Below are 15,000 nucleotides of genomic sequence, written 5' to 3' on the forward strand. Positions count from 1 at the left end.
GGCCGAGCCCCGCCCCCACTACGGCTACCCCGACCACATCTCTGTGACGCTCATTCCAGCATACAGACCGCTCATCAGACGTGCCAAACCAGACCAGAAGCAAGTGAGAACCTGGCCGCCAGGAGCTCTCTCTGCCCTTCAGGACTGTTTTGAGCACGCTGACTGGGAGATGTTCAGAGTAGCAGCTACTTCCGGCGACTCCATCAACCTGGAGGAGTACACGGAATCAGTGACTGGCTACATCAGCAAGTGCACTGATGATGTTACTGTCTCCACACCCGTCAAAACTCACCCCAACCAGAAACCATGGATGACTGCAGAGGCGCGCATGCTGCTGAGAACCCGCGACAAGGCTTTCAAGTCAAGGGACAAAGCAAGCCTCAAGGTGACAAGAGTCACGCTCTCCCGGGCCATCAAAGAGGCTAAGCGTGCCTCCTCAAAGAAAATCCATGATCATTTTCAAAACACTGCTGACACACGGCGCATGTGGCAGGGCATCCAGGCCATCACCAACTACAAGACACCTTGTGACAGTGATGCCTCCCTTCCAGACACAATGGCGAGGAAAACCACGCCTCCTCCAAGTGAACAGGCACTGTGTTTGTCCACTGCTGATGTGCAGAGAACTCTACACAGAGTCTACCCACGACAAGCACAGAAAATGCACCGAACAGTTGACTGACGTTCATGGACATATTCAACATCTCTCTGAGCACTGCAGTCGCTCCAACGTACTTCAAGTCCTTCATCATCACCCCTTTGCCGAAGAAGTCTCTCGTGTCCTGCCTCAATAACTACCGTCCTGTTGCACTCACTCCCATCATCATGAAGCGCTTCGAGAGGTTTGTCATGATGCACATTAAAGACCAGCTTCCTCCTTCACTGGACCCACTGCAATTTGCATATCGCCCCAACTGCTCAACAGACGACGCCATCTCCACCACACTCCACCTGGCTCTCACCCACCTGGACAATAAAGACATCAATAAAGGCATGTTTACTCTGCTGACTCACGACTGCACTGCAAAGTGCAGCTCAAATCACATCATCAAGTTTTCTGATGACACGACTGTGGTGGGTCTGATCAGCGAGAACGACGAGCCAGCGTACAGAGAGGAGGTGCAGCGGCTAACGGACTGGAGCGGAACCAATGACCTGTCTCTGAATGTGGACAAAACTGAGGAGATGGTTGTGGACTTCCGAAGAGTGCGAGGTGACCACCCCCCACTGAACGTCACTGGCTCTGCTGTGGAATCTGTCAGGAGTCACTGTGTTTACACTGTTTAACTCAAGCTTTACTACTTCAGTAACTGCTGTGTTTATGTCTGTCATCTGACTGCGTGACTCAGATCACAGCTAATGTCTGTTTAATTTATCGTATTTATTATGTTGTTTCTAGCTTAATTTTTTGTTTGCACACTGTGTCGGCACGTTTGCACTTTGGACTCTTTATTCCTTGTTGCACCGGGTTATTCCTGGAGGAACGTCATTTCACTCCACTGTGTACTTACTTACATAGATGGAATGACAATAATAACCTCTTGACTTGACTTGAGTTTCTGTTCATCTGTCCCTATATCTCTCTCTCTCTCTCTCTCTATCTCTCTCTCTCTCTCTCTCTCTCTCTCTCTCTCTCTCTCTCTCTATTCCTTTCTCTCTCTCTATTCCTTTCTCTCTCTCTATTCCTTTCAGTTTCAAACCACAGAAAATCCCTCAATAACATCACAACATCTTTCCTCTGTGCATCCAGCAAATAGCCACAATTAGTCTCTCTCTCTCTCTCTCTCTCTCTCTCTCTCTCTGTCTCTCTCTCTCTCTCTCTCTCCTGTCTCTGTCTCTCTCTCTCTCTGTGTCTCTCGCTCTCTCTCTCTCTCTCTCTCTGTCTCTGTCTCTCTCTGTCTCTCTGTCTCTCGCTCTCTCTCTCTGTCTCTCTCTCTCTCTCTCTCTGTCTCTCTGTCTCTCGCTCTCTCTCTCATGATTCACTATTATTCATACATGAAAAGAAACACTTTTAAAGTGGGCAAGAAGTTACACAAGTTAGACACACCACAGACGAAACACACCAAAAAATCATTTTAATGGACTGATTTTTCTTTTGGAAACATGGGCGCCCAGGGATACATATTTATGCCATTTCCCATAATATCTTACAAGCAGAATCTAGTCTATTGCTGGCAGGAGTGCAATACAATAACAAGACTGTACACATCAACAAGAACGCAGACTCCACGCAGTCCCCTTCCCTAAAGCAATGGTTCCTAGTCTGCCGCAGCTGCAAGTTTTCAATTTACCACTTTATTAAATCTGCTTCTAAAAAAGCGATACTCAAATAAAATATGTCAAACAATCATAACTCACAGCCATGACCCTTAAGTGAAAATAATAACCAAAGGGAGTCAGGGTGGCGCAGAGGTGCTTACTATCCAGAAAGGTGGTCTTAAGACTAAAAAAAGGTTTGAGTATCGATGCTCTAAAGCATGCACCACATAAACCCCAGTGAAGACCACACACCTGTGTTCAAATCAGTTGTGATGTAACCTGCACCAAAAAGTCAGAGTCAAAACTTCAAAACCTAAACCGTCAAGAATCTTGAGCGAAAGCATCGTGCCACTGCTACTCCTACTGTTTATGGATCATCTGTATCTTACCTTTGATATGAGGCACAGAAGTAGACGTTTACTAAACGTAGCCTATTTAAAACAATTTAAAACGATCGTTCCAAAGAATCCACTGATGTCTTTTTCAAACCACAAGCTAACTTTTTTGTGTTTGGCTTTTGAAGTGGACAGAAACAAGGGATGCAATGATACCATAACTGGTATCAGGCCGATACTGTACTCATTTACCCATACTCATAAAAATGTACTGTCGTTTAACATCCTGATACCTGCTGCTGCCACGTGATGTAAGCTGAGTGTATACTGCTGCGCTAATGAACAATCGCAGTGAAGGCCTTGGCAGATTCCTGCCAGAAATACAGCCCAATTTTTAAAACATATCGTCACAACTGTTTCCCCAATACAGGTGAAGACACATAGGACAGCTAAACAGAGGCACACTAGTCAACATTTGCTCCCAAAGCCCGTATATGTGACTTTACTGTGTGACTGAATAGAACAGTGAGGTATGAACGCTAATACAGTGATTATTTTTGTAAAACAGGCTGAAGAGAGACTATACTGTCCTACCGTAGTTGCTCAGTAACTGGTACTTGCAATAACTTTATTTCAAATTGTGCGTAGACAGAGGCGTCTGGGGAGCCTGAATTACACGTAGCATGGATATAGTGTTTGCGAACAGTGTAAATACATTAAATGGCCCAAAATACTAAGTGGTTCCTGCGAAACGACATTTGAAAAAGCTATAGCGATTGAGTTTTGACAGTGACCCATCCCGGGACGCTTACTGAGTGGGTAGATCACATGAACCTGTGGCGCAAGGTTAGCCACAGCGATGGACTTAGTCCTTTCCAAAGACGCCAACATCAAAGATCTATGGAACTATAAAAGCACAGAGGTATAGGATTACCTTTATAACAATGAAATAAGAAAGGTTTAGTGGGCCACGTCACGACCACGTCAATGTCACCGCAATGCTGAGAATGACCCACCACCCAAATAATACCTGCTCTACGGTGGTCCTGACCTCTGAAAAGCACGGTAAAAGGGGGCTAACAAGGTATGCAGAGAAACAGATGAACTGCAGCCTGTGACTGTAGGACTACCAAGTGCACCTATAGAGGAAGTGAAGCTGACAAAATGATACAAAGTGGCTGGTCAGTGTATGTAAAGTTTTCTTCCCACAGAAAAGCTGACAACTTCCTATCTGACACAAGACGCACAATGCTGAACAGCACTGGGGCTACATATGAGGCAATCTTCTATAATAGCATTTAAAAGAGGAATTTAGACCATTTGTAACTTCTCCTCTAACACTTCCCCTTCAGTACCTCAGATGTCCTCTCAGTGAACGACACTTCCTATTGTTATCAGTGACACTTTGTTTCCACATTTGTTCCCACAAGTTCAAGCCCTGTGATCCTGGAGGTCAGACATGAGGATGGGTAATGAATTATTATCTCAACAAACTATGTGACAATATGTTTTTGAATATGTATTTCTGATCATGAACTGCTCAGGCTTGTCCTCATCCAAGTGCCTTTTTAAATCATCATCTATAACAGCCTATATGATGGACAATATATGGAAAATATAACATCGCAATACTTTTTTCATGACAAGTCAGGATCTAGTAAGTGGGAACAGACAAAATATTGGCACAATTAAAATAAATACCATGAAAACAATGAATCTAATTATTTAACTCCACCTGCACAGGACTACTTATACACGTATTCATCAAGCAAGCAGGTGGGAAGTGCTTTTAAGTCCACGATATGCTCTGAAATTAATACTGAATTTTCACTGGCGATCTTCCGGACCACCCTCGGTCACGTTCGCTTTGCAAGGTGACGCAAACGACAGCTGTGTTACTTACTTGTGGACCACTTCTCTAGAACATCCTGGGACTTTAGGTTGCACAGAGTGTGACTGGAATTTCTGAATGTGCTTCAAACACTCACATCCCCCAAACTCCAACACACACCCAAACGCTAGGCTGGTGTGCTGTATCTGTGTGGTCATTGGGAAGCCTCCGGAACATTCCCCACATAAAATTAGAACGGGGATTTAGTTTAATCACCGTGTTCCCCTCCACACTGAAACACTACTTTCTTTTCCTGAATGTTCAAAAGGCAGCTGTCAACATTAGAAAGCCTGTGTCTGCTGGAGAATGCTGGGTCGGTGTGCCAAGAGCTGTAGATGTTGTCCTTTAGCCTGACACACACGGAGGAATTCACCTACTGTCACGCTATCCCACATTCCAGCAACGGAAGGGGGGGGGGGGGGGGGGGGGGTGTCGGGGACAGAGAAGACAAGAAAGCAACAAAACATCTCTGGTTTCCTGCCCCAACGATTGAAAGAGAGAGATAAAGAGAGAGCGATAAAGAGAGAGATAAAGAGAGAGAGAGCGATAAAGAGAGAGACAGAGAGCGAGAGAGAGATAAAGAGAGAGATAAAGAGAGAGAGAGAGAGCGAGAGAGAGATAAAGAGAGAGATAAAGAGAGAGAGAGAGAGCGAGAGAGAGATAAAGAGATAAAGAGAGAGAGAGAGCGAGAGAGAGTGAGAGAGAGCGCGAGCGCGAGAGAGAGAGAGAGAGAGCGAGAGAGAGATAAAGAGATAAAGAGAGAGAGAGAGCGTGAGAGCGAGAGAGAGTGAGCGAGAGCGAGAGCGAGAGAGAGAGAGAGAGAGAGAGATCATAAGTCAGGACAGTAGCAAGAGCTAAACAAATAAAGAAAGTAACTTAGTATGGGACTCGTTTTCTCTTTGATTTCTTTAAATGTTGAAGTGGATAAACTTGCCAATAAATAAACAAACAAACAAATAAATAAAACACACAAAAATCTGGACCATTTTCAGGCCCAAACCATGAGTATTTTAGGTTTGGCCCATTTTTTCCACTGAAGTGTACATTTAAGGTAAGCGGAAAATCATTTCAATCTGAACGGAAAACCGGAACTTTAATTTTAAGGCATTTCATGTTGGTGGTGTAGGCGGAAATACATTTTCAGGAAAGCCTGTGAAAAAATGGGTCAGCTAATTTGCCAGATACAGTGTCCTACACTGTTATAATATCAGGCTGCAGCCTGTTCCTGACAGCCCTGCAGTCATCAGTCATCAGAAGAAACTACACAGCAAACCTGAAAACCTAAACCTAAATCACCAAAGGCTAAAACAAACGGTCCCGTCAAGCATAAAAATGTTTATGGTCCATCGTCTTACCTTTGATTCGCTGTAGTAATGTAACAACAGCTGTAGGAAAACTGATGTCAATGCAAAACTGACAACAACATCATTGGGCAGTCGTGGGCTGGAGGTTAGTGAACTGGCCCCGTGACCGTCCATGAGTGAGGTGCCCTTGAGCAAGACACCTAACCCCCAACTGCTCCCCGGGCGCCGTGGATAGGGCTGCCCACCGCTCCGGGCAAGTGTGCTCACTGCCCCCTAGTGTGTGTGTTCACTAGTGTGTATGTGGTGTTTCACTTCACGGATGGGTTAAACGCAGAGGTGGAATTTCCCCGGTTGTGGGACTAATAAAGTATCACTTAACATCATACTCCACGGGATGGAATCGCCCTCAGTTACGTCTTTAACCGCAACTGGAGCTATTAGCACGCAAGCTTATGTGTTCACCTTTTAAACCGAAGGAACACAAATGCAGGTCTGCAGACACTTTCAAAACAGGAAGTTAAAAAAAATAGCAATAAAAAACATTGTGTACACACACACACACACACACACACACACACACACACATCACATAGGGGCTTAGCATCAATAACCTAATATTTAAAACAATAAAATATCGTCCTCACTAGGAGGAGGCGAAATGGCAAAAACATAAGAGCACAATACTTAAAAGCATTTTCACAATACATCACACGATATTTGACAAATAGACTAGTGCACTAGTAGTGTTACAGTTAAAACTGCCATCAAAAACTATTCAACATTAACCAAACTGTACTGCGCTTAAACTGGACTTACTGTACTCTACTTGTAATCAGGTGGCCAGTGTTCTTTAGGTACGTTTTAACGCAGTAAAGATAAATTATACTCACATTTAGGCCTAATTACAAGGAGTGGGCAAGCCTATTTGTTGAAATTTTGCCAAAAACATGGAAATCACTATTTGAGTTATTATTTCTTATTGCTCAGTGGTCAGTCATATTATAAAGCTTTGATTTTTTTTGATTGCATTTCCTACTATTAGTTCATGAATGTTAGAGTATATTCACCATTTCACTGTATAAGAGCTGTAATTTATTCTCTGTATGGTTTGAACTGTAAGGCCTTCTCATGGTTGTGTGATTGCTGAGTTCTATCAGATTGGCTGTTTTAAGTGACCACGTCTTGTGACGAGTGAGTTGGCCAGTCTAAAAATGGACAGAACGGAATCTGTCCAACAGAGAGTTTCTGGTTCTTTATTACGTGGGGTGAAGCTTGATTGATTTCAGTGGATGCAGTAAACATAGGTCCTGTAAGTGTAAGTACAGATGTGTATTAGAAGTGTTCAATGTGTTTTCCAGAGCTAGAACATCACAGCAGGCTCAAAGGCTGGACAGTCCTCCTAAATACACTTTAGCGTCACAATGTGGGCCTACGCACGTCATAACTGACCGCATCTGGACATGCTCTGAAGTGACAAAATGATTTTTACTGATCGTTTTGTCATTAAATGTTCACACAGTGGCAGATGACATTTTCTAAAATAGGCCTCTCGATCATGATCAAACACACCAGTGTACTGGTTCTCCTCAACGAGGTAAACGGCGAGGGACAGGACGTGGGCAGGTTGTAGATCAGCTTGAAAAGGCATGTTGTGTCTGGAGAGAATCTGGACAAGATCTCCGGGACACAAACAGGAACTGAGGACTGAGAAAGGTCTATAGCTGCTCACTGGTAAGTTTATATCAACAGTAAAGCTTTGTACAGAACAAAGTATTCAATGAGAATATTTCACTCATTCAGCTCTAGGATGTGTTATTTGAGTGTTCCCCTTATTTTTCTGAGCAGTGTATAAACGTATGATGGCTAGATTTAAGACAAATTCACTTGCCGAGACACCATTTTTTGCAGTGTGATGAATGCTGGCAATATAATGTATAAAATGTTCCCAAGGTCGCACTTTCATCAGCTGTTCTTAAGTTTTGAGCAACGTGGAGGAAGAAGTGTAAAACACCCCCCCCTAATTTTTTCTCTTAGCCAAATCTTGTCCTTGCTCAATTACTGGCTATAGTGTTAGTAATTTAGATTTTTTCTCTTTAATTTTTATCGTCATTGGATAACAGTCTTCTATATGTTTAGATTATATTAAGCTGAGATTTTTGAATGAAACTTTTAAACTCACTGTAAACAGCATGGTCCTGTTTTCCTGTAGGCTGGTAGGCTGGACTCCAGCAGCTCCGTTAGCAGATCTGCGCTGCAGCTCAGGAGAGAGGCCGTTCTCATCTAGCGCATGCAGAGAGGGGAAACTGGGGTCCCTCCGGAAAAACAGAGGCTTCTTCCCTCCTGCCTCTCCTCCCTCGCTCCCTCCGTTCATCACCTGCAACACAGAATGGCACAAATTACTGCTTACAACTTGCTCCTGAAGTGCCTGAAGAGCTGGATTTGTGTAAAATTGTTTAGTGACTAGTCTACTGCAAAACATTTCACATATAAAGCTCAGCACTTTAACTGCTGAAAGTCACACACACACACAGACACTTGTCCTCCTGGGACACGGGGAGAAGTTGGAGCCTATTCCAGCGGTCATCGGGTGGAAGGACAGGTCACCAGTCCATCGCAGGGCAGGCAGACAGACAGACACACATTCATTCACACCTAGGGGCAATTTAGCATGTCCAATTGGCCTGACTGCGTGTCTTTGGACTGTAGGAGGAACCCACACAGACACAGGGAGAGCATGCAAACTCCACACAGAGGACCCCGGTCACCCGGCCGGGGAATCGAACCCAGGCCCTCCTCGCTGTGAGGCGACAGCGCTGCCCACCACGGCGCCCCGCAGAAAATCAGATTTGGGCTTCTTCTCTCGTTTTACTAAACACACAGCAACGGTCCAATAAACTCATCCCTTAATTAATAATCAAATAGATTAGATAGTGTAATCAATAACCAAATATGTCGTATTGGCTAACACAGAATATCAATTCTCTCACAAAGTGTAGGCCTTAGTCTGTCTGTATAGGAGATTCTAGACAATGGAAAGCCCCTGGGTCAAGTTTGTCTTGAAAGGTAAAGCAGATGGTAAAAACCGGCTGAAACCAGCTGAACATGCGATGGTCAAATTAATGGACAATACGATGCACCTATTAGAGAATAAGTATATATAAAAAATTGACAAAAAAAGTGTGTGTGTGTGTGTGTGTGTGGGGGGGGGGTATCAAATTACCCCATATAAATGGTATAAGTTTGGAATAGTTTGCATGGTTGGGTCACTCGAGACCCTGTGCCACTTGCTGCTGAAATGAAGAATAAGCTTGTTTCCATCTTTCACAAACTCAGTATCTTCAGATTCTTTCCTTTTTGACATCTTTTGAGAACTCAGAACAGTCATCAGTGTTTAGCCGGTATAAAAATATTTCTTTTTTTTATTTATATGTTGGAAGCCTGGGGTTTTAGCCCTTGGGCCTGACAACGTGACATAAAATTCAACTGTCTTGCACGTCCCAAGTCCCTTTACTGTTGTAAATACTTATTTGAGAGTTTAAACAAACTACAGCTGGGCAATACGAATGAAGGTCGGTAGAGACAAGACGGAATACATGTGTGTGAATGAGAGGGAGGCAGGTGGAAAGGTGAAGATGCAAGGAGTAGAGGTCGTAAAGGTGGATGACTTCAAATATCTTGGGTCAACCATCCAGAGCAATGGACAGTGTATTGTTGGCAACTAATCATGTTATGGATTAGTTTGTCTGCTGAAGCTTGCGGTTCCCACAATTCACAGATGTGAAAGAATTAAAGGTAAATGTTCCATTAATATGCTTATGGCTAATTAATAACACTGTTGTTAATGATATGCTCACAAGTTTGCAACTCTGGGCCAAAAACATTGAAAGCTGCCTCCTGTGTCTTGCTAAGGAAAGTCTGATGCTCACCTGTGTGAGTGAGAAAGCCCGTCTGATGCCTGCAGCCAGTGAGCCCGTCACGCTGGCTCGGCCGAACTTCTCTATGCACTCGTCTATGAGGGCCGGAGGCGCGTTCTTATGGGCCACCACCACCCTCCCACAGAAAAGCACTTCAAACTTTTTAGCGAAGGCTGTCGCCGCATCAGTGCCAGCTGGCATGGAGCAGGGGGCATCATGCCGACTGCTGTCCTGGTAACTGTCAGCAGACTTGGCTGTGGGTGTGTCCTCCAGGCGGGCGGAGCTTTTACTGGCCTGCCTGATAGTGCTGATGATTTCTGGTACCTGAAATGAAAAGATTTAGGTATATAAATATGAACAGACAGAGAAAAACAAAACAAGCAAATAATAATACAACTTGGTGGACAATTACAGCAGCATCACACTGCATTTGGAGATCAAGACTACAGGGATTGGTTTGATTGTCTTGTTACAAAACCAATTTCTGTGTCTTGTCTGACAATTTCAAGCATTTTACGCTTCAAAGAACTGAGCAAAGCCTTTTTTTTACATACACACTGCTCACCAAAGGTTTGGGCATATCTAGCTTTTCAAAAAAGTTTTTAATATAAATTCACCCCACAGTTTTCCCCACATTCACTTGTAATAAATCTGAATATGAGTATATGAAAAGAATAACAGCTAATGAACACCAAAAATACACGAAAAAAAAGAAACAAACAAAACCCTTCAAATATTCACAGCTGTGCTACATTAAGAACAAAGCCTATTTATTTCATTCACTTGAGATTTCTGCACTCATGAGCGCTCAAACCTTTTAGATGATTAAAAGGACATTCTACTGATTTTTCAAATATTTCTGCGTGACTAAATTGTTAAGAAGTAAACAAAGTCATTTAGAGTAGCTTGACGTGAAATCTTCAGATTTACCACTATTTTCAAACAGCGAGTACTTAGACATAAAAATGATCAAATCTACCAGCGTAGATTCACCGGTAGTTTTGGATTTTAAATAAAATCATGGAGTAATCACGACTCCTGGTTCCTACCACCACCGGCTAGTAAATTTCTAACCCATTTTATCACATTTTTAAAATCATTATTTAGGCAAAATACCAAGAAAGACACTTCGAGGAACATAAAGCCGAGTGCTGAAGCTAATATAGTAAGGATCAGCAACTGGAGGCTTTATGTCAACAAAACTTTTGCAGTTATTGCGGTTTTTTCTTGTCTAAAGGTTGAATTTCAATATCTCTTCAAAACTGCTGCATAATTCAGTGGCTGAGATGTAAACAAAGTCATTCAGATGGTCTGATGTAAAAGGCCTCATTGTACAAACTCTTTTTTTTGACAGTGGAGGTGACAGCAACCAGGAAAAATAGTGGTAAATACACACCCTGCATAGACCTCTCCCCCCTGACTGGCTTTTAAAAATATGTTTTAGGTTAAAACCTTGTCTTAAAAATCCTAAAACAATGTGTCAAACATCAGGCAGCATATTCATAACCATTTCATGCAATGCCTGTGTGAGGGAGCTTTTACAGACATTCACTTCTTCAGACATTTGATTTCCATCACCACCACTGTGAACAACTCTGCTTCGGCAGGTACCTTGTGTAGTGTAAATGAATAAACCCAGCATGCTGCTGAAATGAGTCAGTAAGAGAGTGAGGAAGTTCTGGTCTTCATAAGAATTAGTGGTTTAGAGGCTCTGGGGGAAAGTGACCACTGAAACTGCACCAAGAAATGGTTGTGTGTGTGTTCTTGTCAACAAATCTTTCCGTTCCAAGAGAAACCATCATAAAGTAATCATCTTAAAGATGCTGTGAAGGTCATAGTGCCCAGTTAAGTTAAGTTGAGTGAGTAGGAACCGCTATCAGTAAAACATGTGACATTTTTCTGCACAATAAAGAAACGAAGGCGTTTTCCTGTCCGTATCAATGATTGAACCCCAAACTGTCCGGATGTGCAAGCTTGTAAAAGGTTGAACGTTCACTCAACTGCCAAAAATGAAAAGAATGTAACCCCTTGTCAACTGTATGTGTGTGTTGGGTAATAAGGGCTGTGCATCTACACTGAGCTGCCAGGTTCTTGTTAGGTAAACCCACCAGCTCTCAATCACTACAAACGCCTACCATATAAAAGCGTAGATCGCCACTGACCACATATTGTTTGGGTTTTGGTAAGCAGGGGTTCTTATGGTGGTCCCTTCCCCATTTATGAATGTGGTAAGGGGGGGTGATAAGTAGTGCATGGGCTTCAGTGCTCAAAGTGATCTTTGTAGGTTTTTCTGACAGAATGGCAAATGAGTGTGATTCTCAAATGCATTAAGATTTTCTTTCAAAAGATTCTGAATCAATTCACAAACAGGATTTTTACATAGGCTCTGTTTTCCCACTGGCTCCTGAAGTTGAGTTGCTCGTGTGGTTGTGAGCAGCGATGTTCCTGCAAACTATCAGTAAAAGTTCTTATCAGAAGTATTGACCTCGGTGCTCTTCTTCAGTTCAAACTGTTTGCTCCTCTTTAAGTAGCTTTTTCAATTTTCAAGCACATTTCAGTGCTGGATTGTTTTCTATGACTTTCCTGGTCTTCTGGGATCTCTATTGAGAAGCACTGTGATTTGTTTATTTCCAGGCTGCACCGTGGGGCCCTAAATCGAAATACGTCCACACCGTGACGTGTCTAGAGGTTCTCACCCCTGACAAACAACCAATATTTCAGCTCAGCATTAAAACATGTTCATCCACCTCTGTACTGTTCGAAGGTCAGCAGCTCTTTCATGCGTGCATCTATCTATTTCTGGTAAACTCCTTAATCCTCAGTGGAGTTTCAGTAAGACAATATTTCACCTTTGACTTTTCAGCACACGGTTCAGCCGTCAGAGCCCGGATTCGTTCAGTTAACCTGATACAGCATCAGAATATCCCCAACACTTAACGGCCAATAAACCTAAATGGCTTCCATTAAATTGGAAATCTTTGTTACAGAAACATGCAAACGTATCTGTTTAACCTTGATGACTCTCCAGTACTATTGGGTGGAAAGTTATATGGAGGTCTCTCAAAAGATTTAAAGTAAAAGATGCGGTCAAAAGTCAAGAAGATTTACTTTCACTGTAAACAATGAAAAAGCAATGCATCTTCAAAAGCCACCATTAATATGTTTACATTTACATTTAAAAATTGAACCCACCACAAAATCTATGCATGGTTAATTCTCTGTGGCTTTCAGTTAATGCCATATACACTATATTGCCAGAAGTATTCGCTCGTCTGCCTTCACACACATATGTACTTGAGTGACATCCCACTCAAGTGCACTGGTGCGCAGTCCTGTTGGAACAGGAAGGGGACGTCCACAAACTGGTCCCCTCAAAGTTGGGAGAGTGAAATTGTCCAGAATCTCTTGGTGCTGAAGCTTTAAGAGTTCCTTTCACTGGAACTAAGGGGCCGAGCCCAACTCCTGAAAAACAACCCCACACCATGATCCCCCCTCCACCAAACTTTACACTCGGCACAACGCAGTCAGACAAGCACCGTCTCCTGTCCATCGGATTGCCAGACGGAGAAGCGTGATTGGTCACTCCAGAGAACACGTCTCCACTGCTCTAGAGTCCAGTGGCGGCGCTTTACACCACTGCATTGGGCGCTTGGTGATGTAAGGCTTGGATGCAGCTGCTCAGCCATGGAAACCCATTCCATGAAGCTCTCTACGCTGTTCTTGAGCTGATCTGAAGGCCACGTGAAGTTTGGAGGTCTGTAGCGACTGACTCTGCAGAAAGTTGGCGACCATTTCACTTCCACTTTGTTATAATACCACTAACAGTTGACTGTGGAATATTTTGTTTTGAGGAAATTTCACGAATTCACTGAACTGGAATTCACTGATCTTCTGAAAGCAACAAATGTTTGTAGAAGCAGTGTGCATGCCTAGGTGTTTGGTTTTATACACCTGTGGCCAAGGAAGTGACTGGAACAGCTGAATATATGTTCAATTTATGTAGTGCCTTTCACACTCCCAATGCTGCTTTACAAATGGGAGGGAACAAAGACCTAAGACTCTGAAGTAGTGAGTAGTAAAGAGGAAGTGTCAAGTCTGTGTGGGACAGCAAGACGTCAATGCCAGAAGATGTGAGGGAGCAAAAGGGACAGAAAAGATGAAGGAGACCATGAAGAGCTTTGAAGGCTAGAAGGAGACATTTACACTTGATACAGGAGGATATTGGTAACCAGTGAAGCTGATGGAGGATGGAAGTGATGTGTGCAGTGCGCTTGGTAAAACTGAGGACTCTGTCTACCGAGTTTTGAACTGAAGCCATTTGAGCAGTTTATCAGGGAGACCACTGAAGACGGCGTTGCACTTATCAATGTGGCACAAAATGAAGGCGGCAACCAGCATTTTGGCATCAGTGTTGTTGAGCAGAGGGCGGAGACGTGCAACGTTATACAAATGGTAGAATTCAGTTTCAGTACGTGGCTCAAATGAAAGGTTTTAACTGATTGAACTGATTTAACAGGAATACCATCTGCATTCACAGTGAGACTGGAGAAATTGGAAACCAGTGTTTTAGGGCCAACTAACAAGACTTCAGTTTTGTCTGCATTTAGTTTCAAGAAATTATTGTCCAACCAGTGTTTTTCAATCTGTAACATATGTTCTTAGTGACTGAGCTGAGACTGTGAGGAATGCAGTGCTAATGTAGATCTGAACATCATCAGTATAGCAGTGGAACTTAAGCCTGTAATTTTGAATGATCTGACCTAGTGGTGACATGAATAATATGAAATGCAAAGGTCCAAGGACAAAACCTTGGGGCACTCCCTGAGCAACTGGAGCAGTGGATGCCTTGTGTGAACTTTTAGAGACAAACCGTTGCGTGTTAGTAAGACAGGACTGGAACCAAGTAAGAGTTAAACCTTGAAAGGCCTATGGGTGAAGGTCTGAAAATAAGTATGTCATGATTCACAGTGTCCAGAGACTGCAATGAGAGGATGAGTGTATTAAGAAAACCAGCAACTGTAGACATTAAAAGATCAACTCTCAACATGGTAGTCTCAGTACTGTGCAGGTTGCAGAAGGCTCACCATGATTTTAGGCTTATGATTATTCCAAAACAAAAGTGGCCCCATATATGGTAAATCAAAATGAGGTTGGTTAATTCCACCGCCAGCTCTTAATTTGGTCAGTAACTAATCTGATGCACTAGGCCTTCAGCTCAGCTCCTGAAGTCCCAACCAATGGGAAACCTCACCTGGCCATATCTACTAAGATACCATATGGAAAAAAAAAAGATCCCA

General features: G+C 43.1%; 1 protein-coding gene across 6 annotated transcripts in view; it reads right to left on the reverse strand.

Moving 5' to 3' along the window:
• The window catches only part of tbc1d1 (TBC1 (tre-2/USP6, BUB2, cdc16) domain family, member 1), a 108,048-nt gene that overhangs the window by 47,411 nt on the left and 45,637 nt on the right, over window positions 1–15,000 (reverse strand). For all 6 annotated transcript variants that reach the window (XM_037532879.1, XM_037532878.1, XM_037532880.1 and 3 more), the window contains 2 exons: window positions 9,716–10,027; window positions 7,969–8,163 (listed from right to left, as the gene is read on the reverse strand). In XM_037532879.1, the coding sequence (XP_037388776.1) occupies window positions 7,969–8,163; window positions 9,716–10,027 (507 nt within the window). The remainder of the gene's footprint in view (window positions 1–7,968; window positions 8,164–9,715; window positions 10,028–15,000) is intronic.

Source organism: Pygocentrus nattereri, chromosome 22 (genome assembly GCF_015220715.1).
Source record: "Pygocentrus nattereri isolate fPygNat1 chromosome 22, fPygNat1.pri, whole genome shotgun sequence".
In the NCBI taxonomy this organism is placed as follows: Eukaryota; Metazoa; Chordata; class Actinopteri; order Characiformes; family Serrasalmidae; genus Pygocentrus; species Pygocentrus nattereri.